The sequence below is a fragment of the Platichthys flesus genome, chromosome 6 (genome assembly GCF_949316205.1).
Source record: "Platichthys flesus chromosome 6, fPlaFle2.1, whole genome shotgun sequence".
Classification (NCBI taxonomy): domain Eukaryota; kingdom Metazoa; phylum Chordata; class Actinopteri; order Pleuronectiformes; family Pleuronectidae; genus Platichthys; species Platichthys flesus.
Genome location: NC_084950.1, coordinates 8,026,549 through 8,043,775, shown reverse-complemented (window position 1 = coordinate 8,043,775; position 17,227 = coordinate 8,026,549). Strand labels below are relative to the sequence as shown.

At 43.9% G+C, this 17,227-nt stretch overlaps 1 protein-coding gene and 1 long non-coding RNA gene across 4 annotated transcripts in view; one reads left to right on the top strand and one right to left on the bottom strand.

Moving 5' to 3' along the window:
* The first annotated feature begins 2,364 nt into the window (after positions 1 to 2,364).
* Positions 2,365 to 4,155, top strand: LOC133955808 (uncharacterized). Its single transcript, XR_009920904.1, has 2 exons — positions 2,365 to 2,549; positions 2,972 to 4,155. It is a non-coding gene; the product is annotated as an uncharacterized LOC133955808 (long non-coding RNA).
* Positions 4,156 to 5,460: 1,305 nt separating this feature from the next.
* rassf7a (Ras association domain family member 7a) overlaps positions 5,461 to 17,227 on the bottom strand; it is a 32,578-nt gene continuing 20,811 nt past the window's right edge. For all 3 annotated transcript variants that reach the window (XM_062389882.1, XM_062389883.1, XM_062389881.1), the window contains exons 2-6: positions 11,535 to 11,733; positions 10,088 to 11,016; positions 7,784 to 7,958; positions 7,572 to 7,679; positions 5,461 to 5,783 (exon numbers count right to left, since the gene is read on the bottom strand). In XM_062389882.1, the coding sequence (XP_062245866.1) occupies positions 5,752 to 5,783; positions 7,572 to 7,679; positions 7,784 to 7,958; positions 10,088 to 11,016; positions 11,535 to 11,637 (1,347 nt within the window). In that variant the 5' untranslated portion in view covers positions 11,638 to 11,733 and the 3' untranslated portion in view covers positions 5,461 to 5,751. The remainder of the gene's footprint in view (positions 5,784 to 7,571; positions 7,680 to 7,783; positions 7,959 to 10,087; positions 11,017 to 11,534; positions 11,734 to 17,227) is intronic.

Below are 17,227 nucleotides of genomic sequence, written 5' to 3'. Positions count from 1 at the left end.
GGACAAATGGACCAAAACCTTATCTCCAAACTTAACCATGACAAATTCATACCTATCTCTAACCATAACATGATAACATTAAGGAAGGTGACCTGGCTCCCTTCAACGTTGCACCACAGCTGCCTGCACTGTTGACACAAGGCAGGTTGGCTCCATGGATTAAGGTTGTTGACATCAAATTCAGATTGTAACTGTCGATTATTTGTGAACCTGTGCCCACTGCAGCCTCACATTTCTGTTCTGGGTTCCTTATTCAGCGAGTTGTGCATCTTATGCCTTTCTTCAAACCCCAGTTGTTATATGAGAGCAGTTCCAACCACTTTTTTTGCACAAATCTGGTTGAAAAAAACGGCAGAAGTGTGTTTAAATCCCAGGAGATCACTTTGACATTTACTCACACCAGCTAGCCCTGTACTGACAAACACACCACGGTCTAATTTGAATCTGTATCTGCACAACTTTCTATACTGTCTTAAAACACAACTATACCTTTACACAACTGACTTACGGCATCAAAAAAAGGTAAATTGACGGAAGATCTTATGCTCTAAAACTTATAGAGGCAGGAATTAATGAGAAATAACTTCTGTTTATTTACTATCACTTGTTTCCAAGGTTTTATTTGACATTAGTAGTTGACCATTCATTTATTGTTAAAATGGTATTTTTTGAAAGTCCTATTACTTGAACCTAAATATTATTACCAGTACAACACGTATTCCCTGGGTGTTGAGATACCGTCACTAAACCACAGGCATGCCATACAGAAATGAACCCCCACTGTCGCCCCCTAGTGTCAGCTTTAACCATCACAATAAAGTGTTACGTAACACAATGTGATCCTGATTTGTTTCTTTTTTGTCAAGAGGTTATGTGTATCCTGGCCAAGAATAATCCCACTGGGCGTAGACATTTACAAAAATACAAATGGTGAGGGGAAGATAGGCTGGTCCGAACCTGAAGACAAGTTGGAAAATATCAAGAGAACAAAGAGAGAACATTTTGTTCCAGCCGACTTGGGGAAATGGGGTCAATCAGTTATTTATGTGTATGGCTTTATTTGAAAGGAAAACGTGTTTCATTGTAATTAACATGATGAAACTGAAGTGTGTTGATAGGAAAACTGTAATATACGAGGCATTATTTATATAATTTAATTGAGTGATGGAGATTTTCTGGACACATTTCTTTAACTAAGCTAATTCATCACGTCATGCCATCATTGTATTTTATTCTGTATTATAAATTATATTTTTACACAGTTGAATCTATTTAATTTCTATTATTTTTCTCATTCAACCTATTTTTAAACTTACAAACGGATTTATCCTTTTAATTTCTTCCACCTCTTTTATTTGATACTTTACACTTTGATATAGTTTAACTGTAAATGTGTCTCTGGGCTGTTTTTAAACGTCCGTGTGCAATATTCATAATTCTGTGCAATTTTCCATATACAATTTCCTTTTCTACTTACTGTCACATTTATTATTTCCTCTGTCTCATGTAACTTCCTTTTATTAATCTAATTTCTGTTGATATTTACTCTTATAGGCTCTAGTTCTGCATTACTCGGTATAAACCATATATTTTTATTAAATTTTCAATACACTTATACTTATTTATTTTGTGTTAGATTTGTTTTCACTTTATTATATTCTTATGTTACTTTAATCTTGGAAGAAGCTGGCTCAAGAATTTCCTTCTAGATCATTAAAGTCTTATCTTGTTATTGATCAGCATATTGAATTGAAAGTGAGGCTTGAACTTAATTCATCTGAATTAGTGACTAATATGAGGAGCTCGTAAATAAATCAGTGCTCCTCCTCCTCCTCCTCATCATCAGATCACACTGTCATGCTGCATCCTCTGTACGTGCACAGCCACACTCGGCTCATGGCAACACTGTACACAGAGTTCAACCACTCCACGCTGGAGGTGTAGGGGGGGCGTCCTCTGGTCCGCGCGGGCCCCCGGAGCCCCTCACCCTCCTCCGGCCGCAGCTGTGGCACCACGGGGCGACAATTCATGGCGGATGAGACCCGCGTGGGGGGGACGCGTTCATTGCAAAGCGACTGGGGACAGGAAACAGTTTACGGCGGAATGGTTTCTTCCTAATGTACGACGTGCAGAAATGAACGCGCCGCACCCCAACTTCAACTCCCACATTCAACCTAACATGCTGACTACACAAGCCTCGCCTTCATCGCACTCCCATTCGCTTATCACATCCAGCAGGCGTGGCTCTCTGCTCCGGCTCGGCTTCCCATTGGCTGCCTGAACTGCCACTTCCCCCTCTCACTTTGCATAAGCAGGTGGGGTTGCAGATGCAGGGGAGTAGGCAGGGAAGGGGTTAGTGCAAGTGGACCGAACTTCAGCGTCGGTGGTGGACACTATATATTCTTATCGTGCACCTAACTTTAAACAAGCCCATGCTGCTCCTGGGAAAACAAAGTGTCTGGGTGCTGGGATATTTAACAGACAATCTCCCGCGAGCGGACATGAAATATGTCTTTTCTAAATTATTGCAAAAAGAAAACTTGGCGGGGGTAAGTAGCTCCCTTTATCTGCCTCTTTATTCTATATGGTGGAGATGGACCAGGCCACATACTGTAAATCACACGTGTTGGCTATTTTTTATTTCTCTATTTGTTTTTCCACACATGTCAAATAACTGATTGTGTTTTAACTTTTTTTTATTAATTGAAATGAAAGCGTTTTTGGTTGTAAATCGACAGTGAGAATCCACACGTCGTGGAGTGGGAGACAGCCGTGATAAATAATTCTGAGGAACAGTTTGTAACAGTGGTGGACACCAGGAGGATTTCATTTATTCAATTCACATTTATTCATATTCGATTTTGTACATTTCCTTATAGATTGATGTTATATATTGTGATATTTCCCACCGCACCTCCGGTCTTTTATTCTCTGATTGTGTCTCACAGCCTTTGTCCGTGTTCCTCCACAGATTGTGCGCCTTCACGCATCTGTCAGAAACCATCTGAAAGCAGGTGAGCCACTGACTAACGCACATTGTGCCCGTTTCCAGTTCCACTGTGCGTGTGACAGCGGCTAACCTGGTTTTGGGAGCACTTCTCAACCAGTCCCCCCCCCCCCCCCCACCACCACCACCACCACCAACCTCCCGTGGACACGTCCCTGGGACAGAGGCCTGTTCTACATGACTTCATATGTGTGTGTGTGTACTGTACTTCCTCCTATCACACGCTGTACCTTATTTTAGGGCCAGTAGCCTTTTGCATTTTCTCCTCCAGGAGTTGACTTCTGGTAATGCCTCTGCTACTGTGGAGGTTATTGGTGAGTGTTATATTTGAGTTTCAGTTTTCATCTGAGGTTGTTGTTTTTTTTTTAAAACAAGAGAACCACAGAACCGGAAGTTCTAATAGCTGACAAGTTACTTAACTATATAGAGTCTGGTTTGAATGTGTTTATTAATAAAGTAATATTTCCTCAATTTCTTTTCTATCTATTTACACTGAGATGTATGAAAGCTCAAATTCGAGCTCTCAAGTAAAGAAATGAGATTCCTTGTTTATGTTTGTAAGAAATAGTAAAGTTTCTGTGATATTGTGTATTTTGTTTCACCGTGTAATGCATTTCCTGGTGTCAGCGCGCTTCTTTCATTTCACCAGTGTCCCATGAGTCACGGTGACACAGAGGAATAGATAAGTGCAGTATGTCAGACTCATTAACTTGTGGCCTCATTCATCATCCCACAGTGATGTGGATGTGCAGATGCTCACTCTCATCCACATGAAGGAGGCTGTGTGCCAGACACCCGCAGCCTGTTCTAAACACTTATTGATTAGTGGCCGTCAAAAGTGGTCGAACGTTCAAAAACAATAAGCAAAAAAAAAGCCATTAAGTCGGTTCAGATGGGGTTTATGTGGAGCGCCATTGTGTGAGCAAATAATAATTCCTTCAGTGTTGCGTCCTGAATCACCAGCGTAATCTGTTAATGTCTCGTTTGTGAGATTGTAGTCCTCCGGAGTTCAGATATGAGGTGTGGGTGAGGCCGGGCACGTTCCACTTTGCAAGTAGGAGAACTGTAAATTACACGGAAATATACATAAAAATGGAAATAACATATGAAACATTGATGTCTGCTGAAAATAAAACATTGGACGTAAAGGATCCTTGTGTAGTCCAATGATTTCTCTGAAATGTATCTTATATTCTTTCTGACCCTTCTGTTAACCGACAGTGAATGCAGCATTTCATGGAACATGCAGAGGGAAAGACTATTTTTATATTTTGTGTGTGTGTGTATAGTGTGGTGTCCCCCTTGTCTTGCACCGGGGGCCTGCTCTCATCCAGACAGTGAGAACGAAACAAGGATTTGAAGCTTATCTAACTCCTGCCAAGCCAGACAGCTCTAAATCTTCTCAGTATAATCCAATTGCACATAATTAATCATCACATCTCAACTGGCCGTCTCGTGTGTGTCTGCTTAAGGCTTAGCAGCATCGGCAGAAGGTGGAAGAAGATTCTAAAACAAAACATCCATATTTCTATTGCTTTGAAAGAGTTTTATATATATATATTTATTTACTGTATATTGAAATTGAAAGAGAGCTTGCTCTATGCCTCGGGATGTTACCTGGCGAGCGTCAGCAGATGAAGAGTATTTAGAGAAATCCACAGGGTTTCAGTGTGGGGTTAGCCAGGGCGCCAGGGAAACTTCACGTCACTCTGTGTGACAGCCAGCATATTTACTCTCCTGGGTAAACAAACAGGAAAGGGGTGGAGGACACAAGTGTTGCGCAGACGCTCGGTGCCAGGGAGGTTTTTTCTTTAAGTCCGAAATCACAGAACAAAACAATTTGTCTTAAGATAAAGAGAGACAGAACATACTTAGACTAAGATGGGGCGAGTCCACAATGTTCTGCAATCAGTTGTCCTCTAGTGTTAAGAGTAGGAGAGGGAACTCCTTCCACTGACAGGAAGAACATACAAGGAACTTTATGGTTACATAACTAAATAGTTTGTCAGGCCTCTGAAATGCTCACAAGGCCGCAGGGCTCCCGTGTCTTTAATATCAAGTCTTGTAGGTAAACTGTCGCACTAATCATAACAGCAGAAGCCGTGATGCCAGGACAGTTTGCCACATGTCCCTCTGCAACCGAATGCGCACCCGGTGAACTCTCAGTCAGCCATCTGTGAATTTTAGATTTAAAAAGCCCGGAAACGACTGAGGAGCGTCGCAGGGCCCGTTCCACCACGAGCAATGAGCAAAGCATGCATATTCCATCACCTATAATATATTCATAATGCATTTCACATAAGAGATCAATGGCACAGGAATTTTTTTAGAAAGTGCACACTGGTGAGTTAATTATTTACTGCAGGGTATCCCGCTGAGTCGTTTAAATACGGATTATAATTAAATACGGTTCCATTAGGAGGGTAATTAAAAACCAATCAATGCACAAAAGATGATCTTAAACACAGTACACATTTTTATTATATTTAAATACATAGTCATAGGAATAATTTCTCTACATAAAAGGTTTCTAAATTATTTTACATTTCATACAGATACATTGCAGTGTTTAGAGTAGAAAAAGACACTCTGGAAATATATTTGTCTTATGTTTATACAGTATGTATATCCATGGTAGATTGAATAATGACAGGAGTTACAAAGAGAGAGAGGAGGGGGGGGGGGATAAGAGGTGATGGTGACACAACAGTGATCAAGTTTCCTTTCGCCCTGCCGTCCGTGTTTTATCTCCAGGACGACTCTCGGGATGTCAGGACTGCAAGACAAAAATAAGTGGGGATGATGATCCCTTTGTTTGGGGAAAAACAATTTTTCCTCTAAGACACAGCAGGAGAGAGACCTGGCTCCATTAAGGTATTATTATGTACACACAAGCTGACACAGGACCAGTTATTTGGCCCTTGGACTATGACTGAGGTCCTATCGTCATTGCTAAAATCGAGATGCTTTTGTATAATCCCATAAAGAAAACACCACTCTGCAGACAGGAGACAGGAGAAACATCAACACACGTCACTTTGACCTGTCGGCATTGTATATATCAGGATGTTTTAAGTGCTATGATACAGTTAATATTAGTTTAGGTGGTTTGGATGGTCGGTTGTGATTTAACAGTAGAGAATATGGTCAAAGCACTGAACCGACAACAGCTTTCTTTATGTTTACTCCTGCCGAAGAGGTTATGTTTTCACCTGCGTTTGTTTGTCGTTTAGCATGATTTCACAAAAACTCACGAAATCAAATCTCCATCAAAGTTTGTGGAGGAGTGAGGCGTGACCCAAGAAGAGACCCAGTAAATTTTATTTTTACTTTCGGGGCATTTACCAACAATTTCTTGAGAATCATTCATGTATTTTGATTTTTAAATACATATCTTGATCTAGTGAATTAAAATTTGGTTTCATAAGGGAACTGTGTGACCTTGGTGGAGGTAAGCACTCAACAGAGTGTCATTCAAGTTGTTATCACGACGTGAGTTAAGTAAGCTTGTCCTAAATCGACAGTAAACTGAGGCACAATGCAGGTTATGACAGGTCAAATGTTAGGTGTGATGACAGCAAAAGAACCAGAGGCATCCAACAACGTAGGAAAAGAAAAATACTGTAACAAGCCGTGGCCCCTGTGGCACTACATCTGAAATGTATTCCTTCTTTAAGCAATGGCAAACTCTCCTAAGATAAGTTGCACTGAGAGAAAACAGAAGGATACATGTCTCTGTAGGCAAACAAGGGCCGAGGCTTCACAAAGGAAGAGAATGGGACAGTGCAATACATTTTTGCAGAGCCCTCTGAGAAAGGCTCTTGCTCTTTGGAAGTCAAGCGTCACCAAAGTACAAGGCATAGTAGAGATTCAAACCCCCTCACATATAAACCGTATCCACACGTAAAAAGGCAAACTGAAATTACATTAGTCTTGTATCTTTCCATGTCACAGTGTTCGAAAATCAGCGCTACAATCACAATGTCTGCAACAGCCCTTCCCAGGGCGATCAATGTGTGACATGGAGATACAGTGAAAAGCAGCTGTCGGCAGACGATTGTTGATTTAAGGGTGGGAAGGCAACTCTGTATTACACAGGAGGAGGAGGAGGAGGGGGGATTAGGAGCAAGTTCCCAGATGCATTAAAGTATCACAGAAGCAGCCACTGTTAGTCCAGAAGTAAACAGCGAGGGAAGAGGTGGAGGAGGGCAGGGAGCAGAAGCTGCGTGAGAGGACAGATAGACCCAGAGCATTAAAGAGCTCAGGAGAATGTGATGAAATGCGAAAGAGGAGTGAGGAAGATTCAATTCGGATTAAATCAAATGTTAAAATGTAGGCGGACAAATCAGCAGAAGTCGGAGAGTTACGTGCAGAAGAGAAGTCAGCAGAAATAGCAGGAACCTCCATCGCACAGATACTTCCACTACCCAACACCAAAAACACCAAATCAAGTTGGCGTAGAGAGTAAAGGGGGCAAAGGGCTCTGGGACCAGAGGCTGGGCAGGGTAGGAGAGGAGCAGAGCAGGATGGACGCAGGAAGCAGCAGGGTCTCACACATACACACCCTCAGGGTTGAGACTGGACACTAGAGGGTTCTGCAGGTTGCGTGGATGTCCTAGGAACTGTTTGGCAGTGGGGCGAGGTGGTGAATCCACTGGAGTTGCACTGCGGCCTGACAGAGAAAGAAAGAGAGAGAGAAGTTTGCTTGTATCAATCACTCTTTAACCGACTAGTGTGCAATGCTAAGGAAAAGGTTTTATTTGTTTGTTTCCATACTTCCATTCCGGTATCCATCATGCAGAAGATGTGCGAGCTCCAACTGCTCCAGCTGCTCGTGGAGCTCTGTGCGTGAGTGGGTGTGCGCGGGCAGGACACCTGCCTGCTGAATAAACTGCTGCAGGTTACACTGCCTCAGCTCCTTGTTCAACTCCTCCAGCTCGTCTTGTTTGGCCTGAGATGGAACGAGAACATAGATCAGTGAGGAAACCAAAGGACGACTGAGCGTCACTGCTGAGTCACTTAACACTGGGACATCTAAACAGAATTTTTTATAAAAAAGTGGGATGTAATTCTACTCTGTGAAATGTAAATTAAATCTCATTCTTGATTATAAAGCGATGTACTCAATCCTGCCTTTGAATATCTCTGCTACTCTTGCAATTGTCAATTCACCACAAGGGTGCAGCAAAGGCCACAAGTCCGTTCTCAGAGGACTTGTCATTAAGCTACAGTGTTGAGTCATCAAAGTTGCACAACTGCCATCAGCAGTTCTTCTGATTCCTTCAGATTCCAGCAGCCTGTGGCGCCGTTCGTGAGATGGATGCATCATTTAGCTGCTGCATTTCAAAGACAAGTCACAGGGAAAGATATCCATCAGCTTGAATTACTGAAAAGATGGAGATCAGAGATCCTCCTCCGAGACAGGGCTGGATCTCACCTTCGCGCCCACACATTAAACTAACAGGCCACTCAATCAGTCTTAATCGACTATCCATTTGTGTGTAAATCAATGTGTCTGCATGCAGCTCAGGAGGCAGCAGCTTTATGCTGTGGCTCCAGTCCCCAGTGCCTATGTGTACAGTATGTGTACGTGCATGTGTTTGTCTATAATTATGAGGGCCAATTTTGGTTCAATAGCATCATTGTGAGGACATTTTGTCTGGTCCATACAATTTCAAAGGCTTGTTTGAGGGTTAGAATTAGGTTTAGGTTAGGGTTAGGCATTTAGTTGTGATGGTTCTAGTTAGGGTAAGGGGCTATGGGATGCATAATGTCAATGACTGTCCTCACAACTACAGATAGATGTTAGTGTGTGTGTGTGTGTGTGTGTGTGTGTGTGTGTGTGTGTGTTGTTGTGCTGACGCAGTTCACACCTGCAGCTCTGCCTCCCTTAACCTAATGACAGGAGTGACAGTAATGCTGCACTCGTCAGCACCTACACTTGAAACACCGCTGGGAGCCTTGACCAATCAGCTCACTGATGACTGACGCTGAAAGACGTTAACCCCTCTCCAGAACCACGGACTGAATACATTACTGCAGCATCATGTTACTAGTGATAACATGTTAATTACAGGAAATAAAATATCTTATTTCCTTCAGACAATTACGGCCTGGGTGGCAAACTGCCTCTGTGGTTACTTTCATAACACAAGCCCTTCAGTCCTCCTCCGTCCCATTAGCCAATCACTGAATCTGTTGTGTTCAGTCTCAAAGTCAGACATTCCAACAGGACTGACTGAAGAACAACTTCACTCATCATCCAGTTTTAATCTATTATACAGCCTGTTGGCTATTATTTCAAATCTAGAGGATTGCAAACAGGACACCATAGTCTTTGTTTATGAAGACACTGAAACAGTGCAACAGTTTTCATAATGAATCATTCAAAACAGCATCTAGCACACAACCATGAAATTGGCGCTTCATTTTCTTCAGTCTGACTCATACATATCTATATAACTCCATGGGGTAAATACCATAGTCTTCATCTGGAATATGAGGAAACTCATATAGCTCATTTCAAACTGGAGTCAGGCTTTTATTGATACAACTGTGTCTGTGACACCCACCAACAGTGAACAAACAATGACATCACCAACTATGATGCGTTGGAGCTGGGTAGATCCAATAAAATTGTTTTCTCCCAGTCAATCCACTTTAATGTATTTTTTTCCACACGATACAAGAATAGGATACAAGTCAATGTAATATCAACACCAATACTGTGTTCAGAACATGCATACAAGACGATAGCTGCCAAACCAGTTCAGCTGCTCTGTAATATGTCGGACAGTCAAACAATTTTACACAAGGTAGGATGAGTGAACAGCATTCGTGTTATCCTGACCTCTTTGATTATTATTTCGGTATAAAAATGTCATAATAAATCCTGTTTCCTTTAGACTTCCTTCCCTTTTTATGAGTGTCTCTGTACTGTTGTGTCTTGCTGCAGTGTACCGGTAGGAGAGGGATACAGGTTTACAGTGTGGCTACAAGAGGGTCCGTGCTACGTGTGCAACACATAGGGCTGACGTGGATTTACAGCCCTCTCTCCAGAACCGTGACCTCTCTCCTTACCTGCAGCAGAGACGCAGCCTTCCCCAGAGTCTTGTCAGTCTCAGACAGCCGCTCCTCCAGCTCCGACCCCTGCCTCTCTTGGCTGTGGAGCTCTGACTTCACAACGTCGAGGGACTCCTCAGGCCCGTTGGCCCTCGCTTCCGTCTGGCTCTCCCGCTGAATATCTTGCTCGAGCTGGGCAGAACGCACCGAGAATTCGTGGAGCCGTCGCCCGCAGTCGTCTAGCTTAGCGTGGAGCTCCCCCAGCTTCCGCCTCATCCCTCGCTCTTTGTCTACCTCCGCTTGGAGCTCCTCCTCCCAGTACTGCTCGTGGGCAAGCTCGGCCTGGTTCCTTCGCATCACTTGCTCGAGTGTGTCCACCTCTTCTTTCAGACAAGTCTCAGAGGCTGGTGAGGGACAGGGAGATGGGTAGGGACGATCCCAGGTGTGTGAGTCTATTTCTAGGCCTTCTAGCTGAGCCTCAATGGCCCTTAGTCTCTCCTGTTGCTGAAGAACTTTCCTAAAGACCTCCTCTTTGGATGGGCCTATAGGTGGTGAAGGAGAGGAAGACGGAGCATGAGGGGAAACGGGGCTGGGAGAAGGGGATGGAGAGGCTCTGTGTTCTGGAGAGTCCCGAGGAGACCTCTTATACTGATTGGATTTGGTTCTAGGGGAGGAGGAGGGTCCCAGGTTAAAGGTGAGTGCTTTTTGAGGCTGGCTTCGTTTCAACGGCTCTGGCTCAGAAAGCATTGGCAACGGAAGGGGAGTTGCTCTGTCTGGTTTCGAGCCAGGTCCGTCGCTGCTGCTCGGGCCAGTCCGCCGCAGAAAGAATTGAACTTCGCTGCCATGCTGACCTAACTTGGCCAGAGACTCTAGAGGCTTCTCAGTGGCCAGCAGCTGCCTCTCGGTGTCCCTAAGACGCTGGATCAGAACATAACGACCGGTCTGACCTGGAGACAGAGACAGAGAGACACAGGGTGAGTGCAAGTGAATGTCACAAAATAACTATACGAAAATTATACTTCCTGTACATAAAGTTGTGCGTTTTAAGCGAGCAATGATACGTGAACAAATTACATCAGACACATTGTAGTGGTGCTGATACTTCTAAATTGCTGCCACTGAGGACTGGAATAAAAGGCTGCTGCGTCAGACTCACACAACATGTTGAAAATGTTCAAATAACTTCAAGTTTCCACGAGGACCTTCAAATTAGGACAAACCCTCCCTGATGACTTGGCAGGCAGCTTCACTCATAGACGGAGAGGAGTGTAAATCTGAGTTATGTTGTTAAATGCTACTGCATCGTATCGCTTGCCTTGCCTTAAGATGCTATTCATAACCACATGCAGAATCTGTATTAAGATTACTCAGATAAACTGTCCAGCATACAAATGACAAGTAACAACAAGCTTGAATTCTGGTACTGACAAAAGGACACAATGATTCCAGAGCTTGAGGTACTCACCGATGGCCTGTGCCAGAGCAATGACCACATCCTGGCAGGACGTCTCCTCGGATAGGCCGCACACCACCCGCACCACACCGTCCACCCACACTTTGAGCTCCATCTGGGACCGGGCAGGGTGGGTACAATGAGAAGAAGGTCTTCAGAGCAGATCACTTCAGCTGGGCTTGACTCAGGTCAACACTGCATGGCACTGGCTCTGTAAGACACCAACAGCAGAGACAGAGGTGTGTTAATGAAGTTGATGATTAATCCAGACAGTTCACTTCCTAGTTGGACTTTTGTGGATTGAGATACAAAGTCCCTTGGAGTGAAAGTTTGAAAAGAAACAGCTTACAACACCAACAGTGACCTCACTGAGTTGTCCATCATGATGTAGGGTAGAGGTCACATACAGGTACATGGCTACCTTGTGCATGGGACACTTGACTCGAGCGTAATTTTGCTGAAATGCCAGTTTCCACAAGAGAACAGTGCTGATGTCAACAATGTGTTGTGCTGAGTGAGGGCATCATTGAATTGTAAATTTCGGCACCAGCAGCCGACGGGTAGAGCAGTGTAGCATTTTGTAATGTTCCTAGTGGTTAGTTAAGAGCCGCGGCAGTAACTGGTGGACCTGGGAGCATAAATGTCAATCTGTAACCCAATTAAACGCTCTGCTGCCCTCCTTCAAAGCCGTTATGATAGCTTACTGCCGAGGGGAACGGACAGGGAAAGTGGAGCAGCTCAAGTGTGTCTATGTTTGGGAGAGTGTGTTTGCGCAGGGAGAAAGTCATAGAAACATAGCAGGGAGAGACGGAACAAGTGTGTGTGTTAGTGTGTGTGTGTGTGTGAGTGTGTGTGTGTGTGTGTGTGTGTGTGTGTGTGTGTCCCACCTCAGCAGGACCACAACTGGGTCTCATCAGACTTCAGAGAGCAGATCAGCAGGTAGCCCCAAACACGTCTTGGGCAGTAAGTCTAACCTAAAATAATACCATTATTTTCATTCCTCACTCTGCCTGCCTGTACTTTTACAGCTCAGCTTCAAAACAAGGTAATAAAATACTGCAGTGCTCATAAAAGTGAAACGCCTCAGGGAGCGGTAGGATTATCTGTAGAACTTGGGAAGGCAATTCAAACTTTGTAGCCTAAGTGGGGAAAAGACAAGTCTTCCACTACAGTCGGACAGATGGTGTTCTGTTTCCGACTGTCTCTCCGGTCCTCAAAGGGAGGTGTTTAACACCGAGCCCTACCATTATCTTGCCCCTCATTCAGTGGCTGGCTCTGCTCCACTAGCTGTCTATAGGGAGCTGCTTTGGAGGAATGCACTGACTTCATCTGCCAGCCGGAAGAATTCCTGCTTTTCTCAACAAAGCCCTCGCCCTGCCCCTCCCTCCATGCCGCTGACCTGGCTGCCCCGCACCACCATTGCTGCGCTGCTGTTTGGACGCCAAACACAAACTCTGCTGGGGAGCAACAGCCGCAGCTGATGTGGCAACAGCACCACAAAGCGACAGCGCAACACGACACCGGTGTACAGAGGGAATGATGGCATGACTAAAGAGATCAAACATGCGGAAGAACATAGATAAAAAGTGAGAGACAGGGACGGCTGATCACATGATATAAAAATTCTTTTTGAGTGATCCAATCGCAGAGATTTCATTTGGAGAGAAACTCGATTTGAAATGGGGGAGTGCTTCCGAAACCCAAACACCAGAAACTTCAGCACAGCAGACTTTTTTCTTCAGAGGGCAAAAAGTGCTCTGTGATGCAATACATAATTAAGCTTTAACTGAGTCACAGAGTAAGAAAAGAATTGCTTCCTTCTAAAATGTAAATAATTCAATGAAATGAGGAACATTTGCTTTGACCAATTCAATTCTGTAATTCCAAATAAAAATGAGATACATAACACACACACACACACACACACACATTATTATTATTATTATTATTATTTACTTCAGTCGTCATATGTTATTTAAATATTTCTGTAATTTCTTAAATAAAGATAATCTATTTTAAATATTCAAGTCTGTACTGCAAATCTGCTTCACAGGCCTGCCCCATTAACCTTCATACATCAGAGTGAACTGTTTGCAGAGCTCAAACAAAAAGGTTGAACTCCTGACTTTTTGTTCAAATACATACCTGCATGTCCTACCTCACTGGTGTTGATGTGAAATGTCATTCACACACACACAAACAAACTCGCAGAGCGTTCCTAACCATGAAGGTTTTGTTCGTTCTGTAACATTCTCATTAAGCGAGAACACAACACACACAAACAACTCACAGCTAAGAATGTCACTCTCCCATGATGCTAATTCCTGTCCTTCCTGACTGTTGAAATGTGATAATCTGCACCAACAGGAAACAAACAGGCCATGTGAGTCTCAGGTTACTGTCTATTCTCTCTGTTGCAGGCGAAACAGCAGTGAGAACCAGACATCCGCCTGACCCCAGCTCCTTTTTCTCAGAGCAGCTCCGGAGTCAAGTGTAACTTCTCACTGAAACACAGACACAGGAGACAGAGCTTTATGTTGTTTGTGAAATGTATAGACTGAGAAACAAGAAGCTAGCCTCTAGCATGGAATAAAAAAAAAAAATGTTCTGCCAACACATTCCGCTGTGCAGAAATTAAGATGAGTCGACACAAAAATATTTGCTTTAACATGCTGTGGATGAGAACGGGCTGCAGACTGCTTTGTGCATATTCATTCCTGACTCTCACACACCCATCCTAATCCAAACCACTACGATTATCCAAGAGTCATAATTTCAGCCACATGTCAACACTGCACAACCCCACACCACCACACCCCTCAAACCTCAGGTCACACCCCTCAACCCCCCCCTCCACTTCTACTTTCACCCGCACCCCATCCGCCCAAACAATACAGAGCCACAGTTTCTGATGAAACTCTGAGCTCTGGACGGTCACATGGTTCCTCAAGAGGAGCAAAATCACAAAAATGTACAATCACTTTGGAGGAAGTCTTCAAACTGAAGCAATCAAAAAACCTCCAACCACTCCAAGCTGCAACACATGCACATCCATATTCACAGGGGGGGGAGCCTCTTGAGGGGCTTGTCTGCTGAATTGAATATGGGATACACATGAGTCCTTCTGTTTGATTAAAGACAAAGAGAGACAGTGAGCAAATGAGGAAGGGTGAGAGTAAATGTGGAAAAAAATGCAGGACGATGGACGGATAGAGAGGGAGAGAGAGTGGTGGAGAAAAGAGCAGTGATTGGAGCCATTCCCTCTCTCTCTGCCTCCTCTTATCATCACTCACCCATCTGGCTAACCCGCTTTATGTCTTTCATCACCCTGTCTGTCCCTCTGTCTGTGTCTCATCAACAGAATCCAAGCTCCTCAGTGAGTTTGACTAGAGGCAGAAGCGTTAAGCATCACAGCCCCGCAGACACAGGGGGGGCATGATTCAGCTTGTGCTGTTTGTGTGCCACTCCGAGAGACAGCGTCCGTCTGTGAGCTGATGGAACTTTTTGGACAAGCTGGAAACTGAGAGGCTTCCCTGTGCCAACAAATTACCCCTGTTGTCAACGCACAGGGCTGAAAAAAAAATATCCAGATTCTGACTATTTTTCCTATTGAGGGCGTTTCTGCAGCTGAAAGTTCGGACCAAGGTTCTTGTCTTTGCTACATTTAATCTGGTTATTTTGGGTTTCATATTGCAATTTATGAAGCACATAATACTTGTGTATGACAAACCTACTTAGCCGCTTTAGCATCTTTCTAGATAGGCGTGCATCTGACATCGGTGGTATTGCCAATTTGGCAGGTGGTATTCTTTATGTTTGAGAAAATGAAAAATCAAGTTCATTTAATAATGGTATTAATACAAGCATCACTAACTTAAGGTGCAGTACTTAACACTAGTTTGAATGGGCCAAATGAACGACCCAGTCATTCAAACCCTAGATCAGTGTGAAAAGTGGAGAAGATGTAATGGGAAGCGACGATCTCAAGCAATTGGGCTAACCTGGGCATCTCAGTTTCTGATGAGACCTTTAAAGTTTCTGCCTATTTTTCTTCTGACTCAACTTCCTGTAATTGCTCTGAAACTATCCCACAAAGTGTTTTCAACCTGCAAACTAACTGAACTATTGTCCATTTTGATCTGGGCCAATATCACCTCTTTGGGTAAGGGAAAATTTTGGTCAGTTGGTCTAAATTGACGTCCTGCACCTTTCATACTTCCTTATTATGGTTTGGACAAAACTAAAAGTCCAAAGGTCCTAACCAAACAAAAAGGCATGACAAGAATTGTTGGGCACATGTTGAATACATGCCCTTATTTTTGTAATTCTGACATGAGAATTTCGATACTGCACACAACGCCTTCACTTTCACAAAAGCAAAAATTCATGAGTTCCGCTGCAGCTGGACAGACACACCCTTCCATTGAAAAGGGTAGAATGATTATCTTAGTCACGACAGGGTTGAGAAAGATCCAGTCAAAGAAAGAAAGCATATTAGGACAAATTCCAAGCATGTTTAAAAATGCACGGTAGTTTCTCAACACCTGAACCCTTAGGCTACATGAAGAGTATGCTTATTGGGTGTGTAATGCGTGAGTGTGTGTGCATATGCAAATGAAGAACACGATAGTGAGTCATACTGGTGTCACGGTCAGGGGCAGGGTGTGCATGTGCTGTACAAGCTTTTCTGTTTCAGCATGTTTACGACCAGACCCACCATTTAGGCCTATATCTTTATTAGCGGTTGTTCCAGCTGACCCGATTACTGTGCTATCAGTGCAGCGACAGAAGTCTGAGGAACAATGGCAGGAGTGTGAACATCACACACTGCCTCAGAGCTGAACCACGGATGGATATATCAACAAGTGGAGACAAACAGCAATCCCTATCTGTGTCAGCAGAGAGAAGAAGACCCTGGCCCAGGCTGGTTGAAGTGTACATAATAGGTTCGACATCGCTGTCCGAGGACAATAAACAGAGCTGGGAGAAGCTCTGCCCTCTGTGCCACTCTGCTCCAGGTTGGCAGGGACACACAGACACTCAGAGAGCCAGTAACACGCTGGCACTGAGCAGCCCGGTCTCATATGTACTGCAGAGACAATATTATTGTTGTGGTTCCACACTCAGCAGACAGCGTTGTCTCTTTTGTGGCCTCTGGCATCGCTGGGTCGTCTGCCACACTGCGGTGACGTGCCAGCTTTGATGCCATTCCGCTGTGTCCACGCATTACCACCGATAAAACTAATAAAAGACTAAACAGATACTTTCTTTGGTGCTCCCTCGCCTCCTGCTTTGCATTCTCTATTCCTCCTCCTCCGCCTTCATCATCCAGGGTTTTAGTCTACCGAGCAGTTTCTGTGTGTGAAAAGACAAATGAGACCTAAAACACATAAAATATAAAGTCCACAATGTGCCCATAGTTGAGACCAGCTGAATAATTATTCACAATGGCAGAAAAACATTCTGTTAGTTCAGCAATTATAACGGATTCTCTGTGGGAATAGGGGTTGAATCACGTGGGTCTTTCGAGATCACGACTTTATTACATATGGGAAATTTCCAATGTAAAATACTGGCTATTTTAACACACACACAGTTTTTGTTGTTTAACCATATTTACCTATATTCTCACATGCTACTGTAAAGTAAAAGTTGCCTGGAGGCCTGAACGGAGCTGCACAAGCCACGACTGACTCTGTCCTTGG